This window comes from Camelina sativa, chromosome 17 (genome assembly GCF_030686135.1).
Source record: "Camelina sativa cultivar CO46 ecotype springtype chromosome 17, ASM3068613v1".
NCBI classification, from domain to species: Eukaryota; Viridiplantae; Streptophyta; class Magnoliopsida; order Brassicales; family Brassicaceae; genus Camelina; species Camelina sativa.
Genome location: NC_141896.1, coordinates 738816 through 755651, shown reverse-complemented (window position 1 = coordinate 755651; position 16836 = coordinate 738816). Strand labels below are relative to the sequence as shown.

The following is a 16836-nucleotide window of genomic DNA, read 5'->3' as shown; positions in this document are numbered from 1 at the left end:
ATGTGTACCAATTGAGTTCAAAATCATCAAATCACATGAAATAAAAATCATTATATATATATATATATACGCTTCTACTCGTACAAATGATTTGATCATAATACAAAAGAAATATATTTTGTATCAATGAGTTCGAAATTATCAAATCACATGGTATGAAAAAAGCATCATAATACTTTATTTTAATCATATCTCTCCAATATAAATTTATTTGACCGTTACGGAAAGGGAGAGAGATGATAATAAACGCTCTTTTATTTGACTTTTTTGTTCATTCTTTATAGATCGTCCCGGTCCCACATAAATCTTTCAAACTTACCGTTTAAATTAGCTGATGACCGTCCGATCTCACAGTTGCAACGTGAAGCAAATCAACGGTTCAGATCACTCGACCGTTTATAGCAACTCTCTTTCTCCTTTATATCTCTCCTTCTCATCTCTGTCTCTCTCTAGATTTTGAAAACTACAATGCTCTGCTTTCAACAACAACTAGCTCCAGCTTCTTCTTCTTCCTTAGATTCAAAATCTTGAATTCAATTTCAGATCTACTCTTTCATTTTTTTTTTCTTTCTCATCGTGCTTTTTGAGGTGAACTATAACCAAAGATGGTGAAAGCAGCTGCTTCTCAGTCATCTTCTCCGGTGACTATAACGGTGACACCATGTAAAGGATCCGGCGACAGAAGCTTAGGTTTGACGAGTCCTATCCCACGCGCCTCCGTCATCAACAACAACCAAAACTCTCCACTAAGCTCAAGAGCCACGCGTCGCACCTCCGTCAGCGGCGGAAATCGGAGATCCAGCGGTGGTGAAGGAAGATACTGTTCCATGTCTGTCGAAGATCTAACGGCTGACACCACGACTACTACTAATTCAGACTGCGTTCTGAGCTATACTGTTCATATCCCACCAACACCGGATCATCAGACGGTGTTCGCTTCGCAGGAGAGTGGTATGGGTGAAGAAGAAGAAGAAGACGAGATGCTCAAAGGGAACTCGAATCACAAAAGCTTCCTCTCTGGTACGATTTTTACCGGCGGGTTTAAATCGGTGACACGTGGCCATGTTCTCGATTGCTCTATGGATCAAGCTGATCCGGAGAAAAAATCAGGTCAGATCTGTTGGTTAAAAGGCTGTGATGAGAAAGTTGTTCATGGGAGATGTGAGTGTGGTTTCAAGATTTGTAGAGATTGTTACTTTGATAATATCACAAGCGGTGGAGGCAATTGTCCTGGATGTAAAGAGCCTTACAGGGACGTCAACGATGATGTTGAAACTGAGGAGGAGGAAGAAGATGAGGCGAAACCGCTTCCTCAGATGGGTGATTCAAAGCTTGACAAGAGGCTTTCCGTTGTTAAGTCGTTTAAAGCGCAGAATCAAGCTGGAGACTTTGATCACACTCGGTGGTTGTTTGAGACTAAAGGTACTTATGGTTATGGGAACGCTGTTTGGCCTAAAGATGGGTATGGAATCGGGTCTGGTGGTTCTGGAAACGGGTATGAGACGCCGCCGGAGTTTGGTGAGAGAAGCAAGAGACCTCTTACTAGGAAAGTTAGCGTCTCTGCTGCTATTATCAGTCCTTACAGGTGAGAGAATTGTTTCTAATTTAGTGTTGGATTATGTTTTGTTTTCTGATTTGCTAAGGTTTTGATTTTTCTTGTGTGTGACAAAACAGATTACTCATTGCGTTGCGTCTGGTGGCTCTTGGTCTGTTCCTGACATGGAGGATTCGTCACCCAAATAGAGAGGCAATGTGGTTGTGGGGAATGTCAACAACTTGTGAGCTTTGGTTTGCCTTGTCTTGGCTTTTGGATCAGCTTCCAAAACTCTGTCCGGTTAACAGATTAACTGATTTAGGTGTTCTTAAGGAACGCTTTGAATCTCCTAATCTCAGGAACCCGAAAGGAAGATCTGATCTCCCGGGTATAGATGTGTTTGTTTCGACTGCAGACCCTGAGAAAGAACCGCCTCTGGTCACAGCCAACACCATCCTCTCGATCCTAGCTGTTGATTACCCTGTGGAGAAACTTGCTTGCTACTTATCAGACGATGGAGGAGCTTTGCTAACATTTGAAGCCTTGGCTCAAACAGCTAGCTTTGCCAGCACATGGGTGCCGTTTTGCAGGAAACACAGTATAGAGCCAAGGAACCCTGAGGCCTACTTTGGCCAGAAGCGTAACTTTCTGAAGAACAAAGTGAGGCTGGATTTTGTGAGGGAAAGGAGGAGAGTGAAGAGAGAATATGATGAGTTTAAGGTCAGAATCAACTCATTGCCTGAGGCGATAAGAAGGAGGTCTGATGCTTACAATGTGCATGAGGAGCTCAGAGCTAAGAAGAAACAGATGGAGATGATGATGGGAAGCAATCCTGAAGAAACTGTTAAAGTTCCAAAGGCCACTTGGATGTCTGATGGTTCTCACTGGCCAGGGACTTGGTCCTCTGGAGAATCTGATAATTCCCGAGGAGACCATGCTGGGATCATCCAGGTAACTTCTTTTCTCAAGATTATTTGCTAGTTGTCTAATGTATTCTTGAGATTTGTATTGAAAAGTGTGTTCTAATATTTTGTGTATTGCTGCAGGCAATGTTAGCTCCTCCGAATGCAGAACCAGTTTATGGAGCAGAAGCAGATGCTGAGAACTTAATTGATACAACAGACGTTGACATCAGGCTGCCAATGCTAGTCTATGTTTCAAGAGAGAAGAGACCGGGTTATGATCACAACAAGAAAGCAGGAGCCATGAATGCTTTGGTTAGAACCAGCGCAATTATGTCTAATGGTCCATTCATCCTCAATCTTGATTGTGACCACTACATTTACAACTCCGTGGCCTTGAGAGAAGGAATGTGCTTCATGCTTGATCGTGGTGGCGATAGAATCTGCTATGTTCAGTTCCCTCAGAGGTTTGAAGGTATTGACCCAAATGATCGTTATGCGAACCACAACACTGTCTTCTTTGATGTTAGTATGAGAGCATTGGATGGTCTTCAAGGTCCAATGTATGTGGGAACTGGCTGCATCTTCCGGAGAACAGCTCTATACGGATTTAGCCCTCCGAGAGCATCTGAACATCACGGCTGGCTTGGAAGAAGAAAGGTGAAGATATCGCTGAGGAAACCTAAAGCCATGACGAAGAAAGATGATGAAGTTTGTTTGCCTATCAATGGAGAATACAACGAAGAAGAGAATGATGATGGAGATATTGAATCTCTGCTTCTCCCAAAGAGATTTGGTAACTCGAACTCTTTCGTTGCTTCAATCCCGGTTGCTGAATACCAAGGGAGACTCTTACAAGACTTGCAAGGCAAAGGCAAGAACAGTAGACCAGCTGGCTCACTTGCTGTCCCACGTGAACCGCTTGATGCAGCCACAGTAGCCGAAGCAATCAGTGTGATTTCTTGCTTCTACGAGGACAAAACAGAGTGGGGCAAAAGAGTTGGATGGATCTATGGATCAGTGACTGAAGACGTAGTCACGGGATATCGAATGCACAACAGAGGATGGAGATCAATCTACTGCGTGACCAAAAGAGACGCTTTCCGTGGAACAGCTCCGATCAATCTAACGGATAGACTTCACCAGGTTCTGAGATGGGCAACAGGATCTGTTGAGATCTTTTTCTCAAGGAACAACGCTATTTTCGCAACCAGAAGGATGAAGTTCTTGCAGAGAGTGGCTTACTTCAATGTCGGAATGTATCCATTCACATCGCTGTTCCTCATCGTCTACTGCATCCTCCCTGCAGTTTCGCTCTTCTCGGGTCAATTCATAGTGCAATCACTCGACATAACGTTCTTGATCTTCCTCCTCGCGATAACACTCACGCTCTGTATGTTATCACTCCTTGAGATCAAATGGTCAGGCATAACTCTCCACGAATGGTGGAGAAACGAGCAGTTCTGGGTTATAGGAGGTACGAGCGCACACCCTGCAGCTGTTCTTCAGGGTCTTCTCAAGGTGATTGCGGGAGTCGATGTCTCTTTTACCTTGACTTCCAAGTCAGCTACACCAGAAGATGGAGACGATGAGTATGCAGATCTGTATATTGTGAAATGGAGCTTTCTGATGGTTCCTCCATTGACGATCATGATGGTGAACATGATTGCGATTGCGGTGGGGCTCGCGAGGACTCTGTACAGTCCATTCCCGCAATGGAGCAAGCTTGTTGGAGGAGTGTTCTTCAGCTTCTGGGTGCTTTGTCATCTGTATCCGTTTGCTAAAGGATTGATGGGAAGAAGAGGCAGAGTTCCGACGATAGTGTTTGTGTGGTCAGGTTTGTTGTCGATTATTGTGTCTTTGCTTTGGGTTTATATCAACCCTCCTTCAGGGAAACAAGACTATATGCAGTTTCAATTCCCTTGATTCTTTAGGTTAATCTTTGTTTGCGGTACAAGGCATGAAAGTTCTTCTTTCTAGGCTTCATGTTTGTAATCAGATACTCTATTATAATTACGATTTTTCTTAAGTATAAAGAGACTCTTTCTTACTTATTCACAGTCGGTGGTAATCCTCGGTTTAGCCCTCAAAACCAACTACTACAAGTAACAACAATCTAAAAAGTTACATATATTTTGCCCAAAAAGATTCGATCAAAACGATTGCGGACTTGTTCCTCGGCAGATAGATAGGCTCGTCCATCTTTGATCTCTAGCGTTTAAGATTCATAACAAACCTACCTGCTTTGTATAAAACCAATAATAAAACAACAAAAACGCTTTAACCTTGTGAGCTATGTTTGAATAACCCTAACTATATTTTTATTTAATTTCTTCTTCGCACAAAAACATATTCGTACAGTACTCTTATAAAGAAGTTCACTCTTCTAAAATCGTATCTCCACTCTTGTTGAACTCTCTGAAGCAACACTACTACTATAGTGCTGTTCCGGCAAGGTCTTCAACATAATTGTTTCCAGTTGAAAACCACTCGGTCTGGACCACCAAATGAAAAAACTCAGCTAATCTTCGGTTGAGTCCTCATTTTTTGGCTGTTTAAAACAAACAAAACCCAACTTAAGATGAGATTTGTGATTCTGAACAATGCTACTAAGGAGGAATCAGCATATGCAAGCAACAAGTCCATAACTTATTTTAAAAAGCGATTTGATCCCACAAAAGTAAACTTTCAGAAAGTGACTGGCGAGTTACAGATTTCAATTTGTTACAAAAGCTGATGATAATACATCAGATTCTTTGAAACAAAACAGTGACCAAGAAGTGGCTTATGTGCATACAGAAACTAGGTAAAGATTCGAGATCCTTTGGAGTTGCTCAATCATGTTCATATGTGCATATCTCAGACCTCTACAAAGCTAAAAAAGCACTAAGAAACTACCAAAAAATAAAGGTTAAACAATCACTGGAGCAGTGTGCTCATAATGTTCCACAACGCATCAGGTTCTGTAAAGACCAAGAAATGTGCCCTACCACTAACCCAACTCCCACTATTACAATCTCCACCAATTGGACAACAATGAGTATTATTTAACTATAAAGCTTCCATCTTTCTGTTTATGTAAAACACTATGAGTGCCAAAGAAAAAGCTAAGCCAGCAGAGGTAAAAACTTCACATATGCTAGAACGAGTAAAAAAGCCAACCCCCCAACTCAACCATTGATGAACAACAAACACAGACAATAAGCAAAATGACACTGCAATTGAACAAAGTTTTGTGTAGATAGTTTTACCTGTGAATGCAAAAACTGGGGGGAACTCGGGCGTCAATGGGAGTGTTTATACAAATCATAAGGTGCCCACAAAGTGTCTAAAGGACATGGAAGCTTGGAATCAAGCCTTAGCCATGGCTTACCACTACCTGACCAATGAAGCAAACTCACAGGACCAGAATGCAAATCACGGCAGCTACCTCTAACATTATCACCACCAAGCCCATGTTGATTCCACCGATGTGAGATGGGAGCAACGTGACCAGCAAAAACCAGAAGAAACGGAGGAAGAGAGCCAAGCTCATAGATCCTCTCCATCTTCTGAATCTCCATCCATCTCTCAATCCGTTTCGTGTAACTAAATCGTCTCCATTTCTTGAGATCAATCACCATGACACCAGTATTGAAGTAACAAGGGTTCCTCCCTTTGAACGTTCCGTTAAACCTCTGATCAGACCAGAAACCTCCGGTGAAGTATTTAGTGAAATTGGCGTGACAATACTCCGGAGCTCCGATTGTTCTCGGGCCTAGACTCGTTTTCCAAAGCTTGACAATGTCATCGACGACGATGAGATCCGAATCCAAGTAGATGACACGTTTGACGCAAGGCTCGAGCAGATCCGCCAAGTAGTTTCTGGCGTAATTGAGCGGTTGCTCTAGGGCCTGCCTCACGGAGGAGGAGATCAAGGACTGTACGGTCTCAGGGGCAAAATAGTAAATCTTGAGATTGATCAATTTGGGGAAAGTGGAGCGGATGAGAGATTCTAGGGTTTGAATCTCGGAGGAGGAGACGAGGAAGTGGAAGAAGACGCTCTGAGGACACATCGAGTGTTGGAGGATTGAATTGACGGCTGCGATTGAGCCGCGGAGGTAATCGATGTCGAGAGTTATGGCCACGTGGACGAGATTAGGGTTACAGACGCCGGAATCTTCGCCGGAAGATCTGCATTGGTCGGCGTTACGAAAAATTGGAGATTCTCTAAAGGAGGAGGATGAGTGATGTCGGGATTTGAATTCGCCGGAATCGGGATGCGACGAGGATCTGATAGCTGCGGCGGGGGAAAAGGATCGGAGCGAAGGGGAGAGGAGAATCATGGCTAATGCGGCGGAGAAGACGGCGGAGAATCTCGTAATCCAATGCATGGCGAGAATGCAGAAGAAGAAGAAGAAGAAGAAGAAGAAGAAGAAGAAGAAGAAGAAGAAGAAGAAGAAAGAAGAAAGTACGATACGAACAAATCAGAGAAGAAGAACCTTCTTCGCCTTCGTCACCTTCATGGTGGAGAGATTGAAAGAGGAGGCGTAGGATAAGAAGAAGAAGAACACAAAACTGAGAGGCACATTTCGCATGTCAATGCTACTCTGCGCCTTCTCTTCTCCTCTGCTATTTACTCGTTTGCTCGTCTGCGCTTGTTTGTTGTTTTATTTTTTAAGAGATTTACAATTAAGGAACAAGAAGAAGAAGAAGAAGAAGAGATTAATTTTTTTTAATTTGCCAAAAGGAATTACACAAACAGAGAGAGTGAGAGAGAGGATAGTGTAATATATTCGTATTTATAGTGGTTGAAATAATTTTTTATTTTATTATTTAAAAGTGTTACTATTAAAAATACTATATAATAAAAATTAAATGTGGACTAATTTAAGCAAGTGGGATACGTGAAAGTAAAAGATGTATAATTAAAGGAATTAATTATTGTGAAGAGCAAATGTCAGTGTCGTCTTTGTCTTTGAGGGCTGGTGGGTGATGATTCTATTTCTAGGTACTGTATATGTACTTTCACTTTCTCTTTACTTACCAGTTTATAATAATGTAATGATGTTTAGATCTCTTTTGACATGGCGCATGTTTTAAGTACAAACTGTTATAGGTTAGACAAAAACAATTGTATAAGAGAGAAGCTTCAGCGAAACGTCGACCCAACCTAACCAACACCGACCATATTATCGTGCCCGATTAATTTTCTTAGATGATACCTATATCTTCTTTTTGTTGGTTTAATTTTATAATGCTATTTTACAGGGTCAGTATATTTAACTAACATTTAGCTAAACTCGAGAGAGCCTCTTTTGTCGTTGTTGATTAAAAGGTGTTTTGTCTATTCGTAATCTTACTTTAATTAAAATGAACTAATGACGATTCTCTTGCCTTGGGAATGAGGTCCCGCGAGAGATGAGTAAACTACTAGAACCAGACCATTTAATACGGCGTTGGTAAAGACTGACACAGTCACACCACACTTGACCATTTCGAATCTTTTATTTTGCTGCTTCAAAAGACAAGAATCTAACACGTACGTACGTGCACTATGGTATGAATGAACGATGATGAGAGAACCTCGCGTCTTCTTTTTCGTCACTTTCTTCTTTTACTTTTTCGGTTTATCTGTCACTTTTCCAGCTGTAATTAACCCGGTCCATTAATCATCTGTCTGTCATATGTCTTTAACTCAAATCCAATACAATTAATTACTAAGTATTTTGAAATCAATAGTAATCGTCCGTACCCCTTTTTTTTGTTTCTTCAATGTAAAAAATGCATGGTTATAAATTGTTTTCGTAATTCAAAATCTGATTTTTCCTAACATATACGACGATATTGCATGTTAACTACAGTAACTAGGAAACAAATTTATAGAGTAAGATACTATGTATAACAATGTTTACATTTTCTGATAGTCGACATTGGCTTCAACAAGTTCATAAATGATGTCTACAATTTAACCCCATATCTATCTCATTGATATCCACTAGGTTACAAGTTCGTACAACTGTCTTTGTCGTTTTTTCATTTAATTTGTCAAATCAAAGTAAATACTCATAGCATTGAAATTTCGTTATTTTCTTGTATATTTGCGTTTTTCCTTACAATTTGTCAAATTAAAGTAACTTGCACTTTTAAAAACGATTAAGACAGTAAAAAACTCAAAGTGATGGCACAACGATAATATTTATCCGACTTACTTAATATGCTATGTACACTACTTAGCGACAAGAAAATATTTGCAAACATTAATTAAAGATAATTCTTCTTTGACTTTTTTTTTTTTTTTACTCCCTCCGTTCCCTTAATAAAGAATGTTTAAAAAAATATTTTTATTTAATAATACTCCCTCTGTTTCACAAAGAGTGTCATTTTGGCCTGATTTTTTTGTTTCAAATTAAGTGTCATTTTAGATTTTCAATGTAATATTAAGCATAAATTTCCAACTTTAACCTCATATTCATTGAAAAATATCAAGAGTCAATATCAATTTTAAGGGTATAAGAGATATTTAAATATGTTTTCTTAATTTGTGTGTAAAGTGTCAAAATGACACTTATTATGAAACAGAGGGAGTATAAGATATTTCCAACTTTCTATGCAACTTTTAGATTAAATTTATATTTATATTATGCAGACTTATTTATGATTGGTTAAACTCTTTAAAAGTAACTATTTTTTAATATGCATGTTTTCATTAAAACAGCCTATATTTTGAAACAGAGAGGATAATTCTAAAAGAGAATAATTCTAAAAGAGAAAAGAGAATATTTCTAAAAGAGAAAATTTGTAAAGAGTTGACTTTTATTGTAAATGCAAACACACATGCATGATATATGCGTTTGAAACATCGAATCTTAGAGATCAAAAGACATACTGAAAACTAAAAAGTTTAACATCCTGCTAAATTTTGGTTATATCAGAAATTAAATTCCTTTATGATGAGTGTAAGAATTACTAACGAAGAGAGACAACGAATAGAATTAAAAGATCGCTACAAAGATTATTGAATTAGAGAGGAAACTAGAAAGGCGAATAGAGCAATCATTAAGCTGATGGAAGCAGAGATCTCTGGCATAGCTGCTGCGGCGGTGATAATGATCGGTGGTCTAGGCTTGTTAGGAACGCATTCATTGCAAACTGGCGGCAACGGCGGTGGAAGCGGTAACGGGCAGTGATTACATGGTGGTGGCGGTGAAGGAGGAGGTGGAGGAGAAGGCGGGGGCGGGGAAGGAGATGGAGGTGGTGGAGAAGGCGGCGGCGGACAGAAAATCTCTACCGGCGGTGGAGGTGGAGGAAGCGGCGGGGGACAGAGAAATTCTAGTGGCGGAGGCGGTGGGGGTGAGGGCAACGGAGGAGGTGGCTGATCACATGGATTCTCGCATTCTAAACACATTGCACATTCTATCTCTGGTTTCTCTGTTATACTCAACGCAACAGATTGTGATGATATCAAAAACAGAGAGATGAAACAGAGGAACGACTCCATTCTCAAGATGAGGAGAAGTAAGATGAAAGATCATGGCTTTTTAAAGAACTTGACTTTTCTTTTTAAGAACCTTCAAAAGCTAAAACTTTGGAATCTGATACCATTTAAAATTTTTACAGCTTCGAATTGAAGAACAAAGCTCTTTTTTGGACCATCTCATATCTGTAGTCCACAATGTTCGAACAGATTCTCTTGGTTTTTGGGGCTTAAAGGTAGGGTTTGTTCACTTTGGTAAGGAACCCAAAATGTCTCAATGCAGCTAATTCAAACAAGTAATTTTATTTAGACAACTGTGACAATAATTGTCTCTTTAGTTTAAAACCACTCGCCTCTCATTTCCCTTAAGATTCTAGAATGAGGAAACGTTTCAGGATCGCCACGTTCCGCGTTGCGTTTGAATATCATTGTTGCTTTCATCAAAGATTCTTCCGCCGTGTCAAGCTGCTCCGGTAACCATCCGATCACGTCTTTACCAGCCGGGTACGCCGTTCCATCAGTGGCTTGCGTTATAGGTTTACGTGTATCGGCGAATTCAATCTCTGATAAGGGAGAAGCTTTGTGGTGTTTGTAATACTCTTGGTCGGTCTCTGTCTCATCTTCTCTCCGCCTCTGCTCCTCCGCTTCACCTTCGTCTTTAGGCCACGGCGAACCGTCTAAACCGGCACAGCTCACGGAATCAAGCGACGGTGGAGAGGCGGTTGTCTTTTTTCGTCTCTGTTGGTTATGGGGTTCTGACGGATGACCGACGGGAGTACTCTCTAGCTTGTGCGCGGTGGCGCGAGGTGATTTTGGTGGTATAAGCGGTTGCTCTTCTAGACTCGGTCGTGGAGTATCGTCCACTATTTCTTCGGCCGCTGTCTTAGGGTTTGCAACATCATCCATACCCTGCAACACAAGCAAGCACCAAAACATTTTTTACATCCGGATTAATTAGTTTTTAACATCATCTGTACTTATAAATTTATTAAAAAAGATACATATTAAACCAATGATTAATAATAGTAAAAGATAAACTTAATCGAAGAATTATATATACCTCGGGGTCTCTCGGATAAATAGCTGGATCAGCTCCATCGTTACCAGAATGGATCTCTGGATCAGCGGTGCGGCCAGACGTTGAAGATCCAAACGCTAAACGCCTTTGTGCGATTGGTCGAACACGGGAACGTGCCGCTGTAGCAAACGCTACTAATCGGGATTGCATCATCATCAACCTTTATGCGTTTTCTAGCTGATTAGGGAAGTTTGTAGTGGCGATTTTATTTTATTTTATAGTTAGCCGTTTTGGTTTTCCAAAGTGTGAGCCTCGCGTTGACACGTGTCAATGTCCTGTCTCGTCGGTAGTGACGTGGCGAAATTAGAATGACTAGAAAAGCTTAGAAGCTGCTCGGTGTCCCTAGAATAGATAGTAGATTTGTCAATCTTACTCTTCTATTCCAGAAAGCAAATTCCATGGAGTACTTTAACTTTGCATTAAGCTTCAGGGAAAAATGATAAAAAGCGTCAAATAAATTTAATTGTGAATTTGTGATATGCTAATTGGAATTGTAAAACGACTCTCTATCTAATTATTATCGAAAACAAAAAAGACAAGTCTCTATGTTTCATCACTTCTCACGCATTTATGAAAAAATCAATTTTGACTATTAAAATAGCATTACAACGCTTCACCAAACTCGATATTTGCAATTTAATACGCAACATTAAAATCTGTCACGCATTAAAATCTATCACAGTGATGTAAATAAGAAAGATAGACAATGGCTTCTGCAAGTCTTTTTTTAGCAGAAGAGCAAAAAAAAATAAAAGAACACAATAGAATAAAGATAATAACACTTTAATTTCCGTCACAAATGCGACAAAAAAAATATCCAATCTTTTAAAATTCAAAACGTAACCAAAGAAATGAAACACCCTACAAATTTCAAAACGACCACGTGAGTCCAGAAGCAACTCAAAATAACTTTGATTCTTTCTACTACATAAACCTTCAACCAAAGTTGAAACCACCTATAGGAGCATGACCACCCTGGTTTCCGAATTGGAAACCGGAAGACTGCTGATAAGTCTGAGGAGCATCCGCACCGCCAGTTTCACCCTCGTCGTCTTCAGCCCAAAACGACTCGAGGATTTTCACAGCTTTCTCGTAAATGTCATTATTATCGTGACTCTGAAGATTCTCAATCTTCTCCAGACCTCCTGCCTCATCAATCATCTGCGCATAGACATTATCTTCAACTGCGTCGGCTTCACCAACTTTCAGAATGTTCTCTAGACCTTCCAAAGTCACTGTGACGACCCTTGGCTCAGGACAGGTCAGGAGATCACACAGTGGTTTAATGCAGCCTTGGCTCACGAGAAACCTGCAACGAATTACAGAGTCAAATTACATGAATCGTCGTTTACAACTAACCAGAAAGAAAAAAATGAGCTTTGTTGTGCTTTTTTTCTTCTTACTTGATTTGGTCAGGACTGCCACCAGAAGTTGCATTAGAAATTGCCCAGACAGCTTCTTTTTTAATTTCGAACTGACCGTTCTGAAGCAAGTTAATCAGAGGCTGAATAATGCCTGCTTTAAACACTTCCTGCACAACAAAAAGTTTCAGTGTTAAATACAAATGAGAAAAGGGCTTCTGGTTTTATACAAATAGAACCAGGTTTTTCGACATTGTTAGTTGTTAATGTTAAGTAACTCACTTGAATTTGACTTGAGTTCCCAGCTGTAATGTTAGAGATAGTCCAGCAAGTTTCCTTCGTGATGCTCTTCTTGTATGTGTTTTTCAATATGTTTAACAGACCAGGAAGCGCATGACTGTCTATAACCGCCTGTAATGGAGATAACAGAAATGATTTACTAAGTAAACACCAAACCTATAGGCGACATTTTGTATAACAAATAAGGAAGACAATTAGGGATAGTATTAGTACCTGAGTCTGCATATCATCTCCGGTAACAATATTACCAATGGTACGGAGAGCTGGAATCAGAACTGAGGGCGACGGATGACTAAAGAAGACACAGATGACAAGATCAGATTTAAGATATATATGTGAATCAAGAATATGTGACTGGTTGCTAAAAGAAATATACTTACGCTAAGAGCACAACAAGGCGAGGGATGACACCAGAGTCGATAACAGTTTGTATTTTCTCATTTGTACCATCAGAGAGATATGAGAGAGCCCATGATGCATCTGTGAGAACTTCTTCGTCGGTTGAATGCAAAAGGCGCTCAAGAACTGGTAAAGCTGGTGTTGTCTGCTCAACAAATGCAATGAAACAATCTCAGATCAATAAACGGTTTAAAAGCAAGAGAAGACTTAAAACATATCCAATTGGTGTGTATATGGCAGATAGTTATATGAAAGGAAACCTGCTCAATCGCTGGTTGCGGCTTCCCTCTGCAGAAATTTGATAATGTCCATGTAGCATTCCTCAGCAAGGAGAGCTTTGAATGCTCGTTGAATTGAGCCAGAAGAGACATCATGGCATCGCAACCGAGGACATGATCACGGCATATTGGTGAGTCACCAGCGACGTTTCCCAATGCCCAAACAGCCTGTAATCAGGAGAAAGAAAGCAAAGTAGAGTCATCAAACAATATGATCTAACAGCTTCTTAGCCAAAACATTTATACAAAAATCAAAAGCTAAACTTATACCTGTTCCCGGACTTCCTCACTAGGAGAGCTGAGAAGCTTGATGAAAGAAGGGACAGCACCACTTTCTATAATGACCTTAGTGTCCTCAGACGTCCCTGAAGCGATATTGGTGAGCGCCCAAGCTGCCTCAAACTATAATAGAACAAAGAAGAAGCAACGAGAAAAATCAAATCAGCAAGTTAACAAGAATTAAAAAAAACACACAAAGCCACACATATATAATAAATAAGCAGGCTCACCTGAAGCTGGGTGAAGTCATCCCTGGAAAGAAATTGCACAAGGCGAGGAACAACACCAGATTGAACAACTTCAGTGATTGGAGGACTTCGCTCTACAAAAACAAAATCAACCACAATAAGCAAAAACAACCAAAAGGAACTAAACAACCATCTGAAGAAGAAGAGATTTATAAATCACAAACCAATTGAAAGCAATCTCCTTAAGCCAGCAGTCGCCGCCAGTTGTGCGTCTCTATCTTCCGAGCTTACTCCGATAACCAACTGTTGTAAGTTCTCCAACTGCAATTGAAACAACCAAGCATCTCTAACCAATTCAGTTTCTCAAATTAGGGTTCTCTATACCTCAAAATTCAAATTCGATAGTCCTAATCTAATTAACCTAGATCAGAAGCTTACAATTTCATTTAAATTCATCATCAGATCTTAAACTAGGTTCGCAATCAGATTCAAATCCCTAATCTAAAACCATCTGAATCGGAACCAACAGAAAAAAACGAGAAACAAAAAATAGTAGTAGAAGACGAAGAACATACTCTGGTTTCAGTAGGAAGAGAAGAGGAGAAACCCTGGCCAAGCTGTGACGCCAAGGGAGCAGTAAAGCCTTCACGTCTCTTCTTCTGCAAGTTCTCCTCTCTCTTGTTCTTCCTAATCTCCACCATGTTATCCTCCCTTCTCCGACGACCTTCATCGGCGTCAACAGATACCTTGTACCTGTTCCTACGAACCTCGGTCTTCGCGCTCGGTCTATAAGACATGGTATGGTAGCTTAATCGAATCAACTAGATTCTGAAGGAATTAGTGTATAGACGAACAACGATTCGATCGAGCCTTTTTGATTTTTCTTTTTTTTTCAGGAGTCAGAGAGGAAGAGGAAGAAGTAGAGGAGAATCAGGGTTTTCGGGGAGTGCTTTTATACAAAAAGTGACGCCGGGACTAGAGGTGGAGGCTACGGGTTCAATGGGCGGTGAAAAGACGATGTTGGGCCTGGGCTTTAGTATTATTCACGATATTGCCACAGCTTTTTGAATTTGAAATCACAACGTCTACAAAAGGTATCGCGGGATTTGTTTAATTAATGATACTGGATTTACTGACCTGTCTCTTTTGACTTTTAATAATTCTAAGAGGCTTTATCAAATGAAGTAGCCCAATAGCGGCCCGTTGTTTTCTCACTAGGCCGTAGAAATATACGTAGTTACAGTGTTAAGTTACGTAACCCCGAGTGAGAAATGATTTGGTTAATTGATGATGATATACTTATAGTAGAGTTACAAATGAACGAGAATCCAATTGAAAAGAAAATTGAACTATTGAAGTGGCAAAAGTTGTACGACTTAAAGAGAAAACTAGGTACGGACCCGCACGTACGTGCGTGATTGATTTCAAAAAACTATTTTTATTATAAGGTTTGTAATATATTATATACACATAGAGTTACATTTATAGATATAATTATTTATTAAATCATTTACAGTTCAAACTTATATTAGTTTGGTTTCATTCAGTTTGTGATTTTTGAAATAATAAAGGTTTTACCATAAATTTAAGACTCACAAAACAATATACCCGAATCTAACGTTTACCGAATTAGTGATTAATTAGAATTGTATAAAACTTGTAAATTCTTAAGCGGGTCAAACCCATCCCGGTAGCCATACTCCATAAGAGGTATAATATTTTTTTATCTATAAAAACCCAGTCTCTCGAAATCTTTACGTTAGTCTTATATATTAGAATTTTTCTATATGGAAAACTGAAAATTAGGATTTGCATAAGTTTAAATATTTTATAGGTTAAAATAAAATTAAGATGCCATCAAATTGTTTTTTTAAAGATTTTCCAATATTTATTCAAAATTAATTTCAATTTTTTTGTCAAAAAGTTTTAAACAATAAAAAATAATATTATTTATATTTTTGAAAATATGATTTAAATATTTTTTTTTACATCTCATGTTCTAATTTTTTATTATATTATAATACATAGGTTTTGAAAATAATTTTGAAAACATATAGGGGATATATTTATTAATATTTAAATAATATTTACCAATTTTAGAATTTATAGGAACAAAATATTGTGTATATAAATAAATTAAATAGCAATGACAGTTTTATGTAATATTATAAAATATTAAGGGTAAATACTCCCTCTGTCTCACAAAGATTGATGTTTTGACACTTTCACACATATTAAGAAAAATTTTAATTTTAATTTGTAAATTAATTTATAATTACTTTTTGGTAGAGAGAGAAAATATAAACCTATAACAATTCAAAAATTTAAATATTTTCAATGATTACTTCTTGAAGTTTACAAAACATCAATCTTTGTGAGACAAAAAAATATTTCAAAACATCAATGTTTGTGAGACAGAGGGAGTAATAAATTGGGTGCAGAGTTCTCTAGCGACGACACATCAGCTTTTCTTGAAGAATGTTTCTCTTTTAATATATAGGGGATTCCATTTTAAGAGAATGTTTCGATGTCAAGCAATGCTCCTTCTTTCTTTTTCATGGTGTTAAATATTGATAGTCCTTTACGTATTTGTATGATCAGTGAGTTACAACTCCTCTTTCAACCCAAAATCTGTGTGGCGTGAAGGCATAAAGATATAAATAATACATGGCCAACAAACATTCATATTAGGCTGGATTGCAATTTTAAATTTATAGTATAATTTACAAAAAATTCGTCTTTGACATTGAGTGTGTGTAACTCTTCTAAAATGATGTTCACCGATCTCATAATGAAGAAATTTGAGAAGAAGAAAAAAAAAAAAAATAAATATATATATATATATATATATATATATATATATAATCGAAAGGTGAAAGGTTAAACTTGAAGTGTACGAAAAAACAAAAAGAAAAAATGACAAAAGTTGTTTATCACCGATCAGGATTAGTTTCTTCAAACTAAAGCTTCACATTACTTGTCCTTTGGTAAATCTAATCTTCACCCCATTTCTTACTTTGTACACATATAAATATTTGGCCAGTGTTGCCTTCTCCATCTT

At 38.7% G+C, this 16836-nt stretch overlaps 5 protein-coding genes across 5 annotated transcripts; 1 reads left to right on the top strand and 4 right to left on the bottom strand.

Annotated features, from left to right (window-relative positions):
- Positions 1 to 198: 198 nt before the first annotated feature.
- On the top strand, positions 199 to 4472 carry LOC104754372 (cellulose synthase-like protein D5). Its single transcript, XM_010476549.3, has 3 exons — positions 199 to 1585; positions 1675 to 2485; positions 2581 to 4472. Exons 1-3 carry the CDS (start codon positions 606 to 608, stop codon positions 4360 to 4362), a joined length of 3573 nt encoding a protein of 1190 aa, XP_010474851.2. The 5' UTR covers positions 199 to 605; the 3' UTR covers positions 4363 to 4472.
- A 262-nt stretch (positions 4473 to 4734) lies between these two features.
- On the bottom strand, positions 4735 to 7279 carry LOC104754371 (putative galacturonosyltransferase-like 5). Its single transcript, XM_010476548.2, has 2 exons — positions 5688 to 7279; positions 4735 to 4987 (listed from the first exon to the last, which is right to left on the bottom strand). The coding sequence occupies exon 1, from the start codon at positions 6807 to 6809 to the stop codon at positions 5721 to 5723; it is 1089 nt and encodes a 362-aa protein (XP_010474850.1). The 5' UTR covers positions 6810 to 7279; the 3' UTR covers positions 4735 to 4987; positions 5688 to 5720.
- A 1934-nt stretch (positions 7280 to 9213) lies between these two features.
- LOC104759053 (uncharacterized) lies at positions 9214 to 9916 on the bottom strand. Its single transcript, XM_010482024.3, has one exon. It carries the CDS (start codon positions 9914 to 9916, stop codon positions 9431 to 9433), a length of 486 nt encoding a protein of 161 aa, XP_010480326.1. The 3' UTR covers positions 9214 to 9430.
- On the bottom strand, positions 9214 to 11167 carry LOC104754370 (uncharacterized). Its single transcript, XM_010476547.3, has 2 exons — positions 10953 to 11167; positions 9214 to 10801 (listed from the first exon to the last, which is right to left on the bottom strand). The coding sequence occupies exons 1-2, from the start codon at positions 11124 to 11126 to the stop codon at positions 10232 to 10234; spliced, it is 744 nt and encodes a 247-aa protein (XP_010474849.1). The 5' UTR covers positions 11127 to 11167; the 3' UTR covers positions 9214 to 10231.
- Positions 11168 to 11737: 570 nt separating this feature from the next.
- Positions 11738 to 14752, bottom strand: LOC104754369 (importin subunit alpha-6). The gene is made up of 10 exons (XM_010476546.3): positions 14351 to 14752; positions 14000 to 14096; positions 13818 to 13909; positions 13579 to 13710; positions 13291 to 13476; positions 13012 to 13175; positions 12845 to 12923; positions 12614 to 12742; positions 12374 to 12501; positions 11738 to 12279 (listed from the first exon to the last, which is right to left on the bottom strand). Exons 1-10 carry the CDS (start codon positions 14570 to 14572, stop codon positions 11907 to 11909), a joined length of 1602 nt encoding a protein of 533 aa, XP_010474848.1. The 5' UTR covers positions 14573 to 14752; the 3' UTR covers positions 11738 to 11906.
- Positions 14753 to 16836: the final 2084 nt, after the last annotated feature.

Bases quoted from the DNA above. Each gene is read 5' to 3' on its own strand.
- LOC104759053 (XM_010482024.3), bottom strand. From the start codon at position 9,916: ATGGAGTCGTTCCTCTGTTTCATCTCTCTGTTTTTGATATCATCACAA.
- LOC104754370 (XM_010476547.3), bottom strand. From the start codon at position 11,126: ATGATGATGCAATCCCGATTAGTAGCGTTTGCTACAGCGGCACGTTCC. The intron at 10,802-10,952 runs GTATATATAATT...CTTGTGTTGCAG, and splicing joins TTTATCCGAGAGACCCCGAG to GGTATGGATGATGTTGCAAA.
- LOC104754372 (XM_010476549.3), top strand. From the start codon at position 606: ATGGTGAAAGCAGCTGCTTCTCAGTCATCTTCTCCGGTGACTATAACG. The intron at 1,586-1,674 runs GTGAGAGAATTG...GTGACAAAACAG, and splicing joins GCTATTATCAGTCCTTACAG to ATTACTCATTGCGTTGCGTC. The intron at 2,486-2,580 runs GTAACTTCTTTT...GTATTGCTGCAG, and splicing joins ACCATGCTGGGATCATCCAG to GCAATGTTAGCTCCTCCGAA.
- LOC104754371 (XM_010476548.2), bottom strand. From the start codon at position 6,809: ATGCATTGGATTACGAGATTCTCCGCCGTCTTCTCCGCCGCATTAGCC.
- LOC104754369 (XM_010476546.3), bottom strand. From the start codon at position 14,572: ATGTCTTATAGACCGAGCGCGAAGACCGAGGTTCGTAGGAACAGGTAC. The intron at 13,477-13,578 runs GTATAAGTTTAG...TCCTGATTACAG, and splicing joins GTGAGGAAGTCCGGGAACAG to GCTGTTTGGGCATTGGGAAA. The intron at 12,280-12,373 runs GTAAGAAGAAAA...AATTCGTTGCAG, and splicing joins GGCAGTCCTGACCAAATCAA to GTTTCTCGTGAGCCAAGGCT.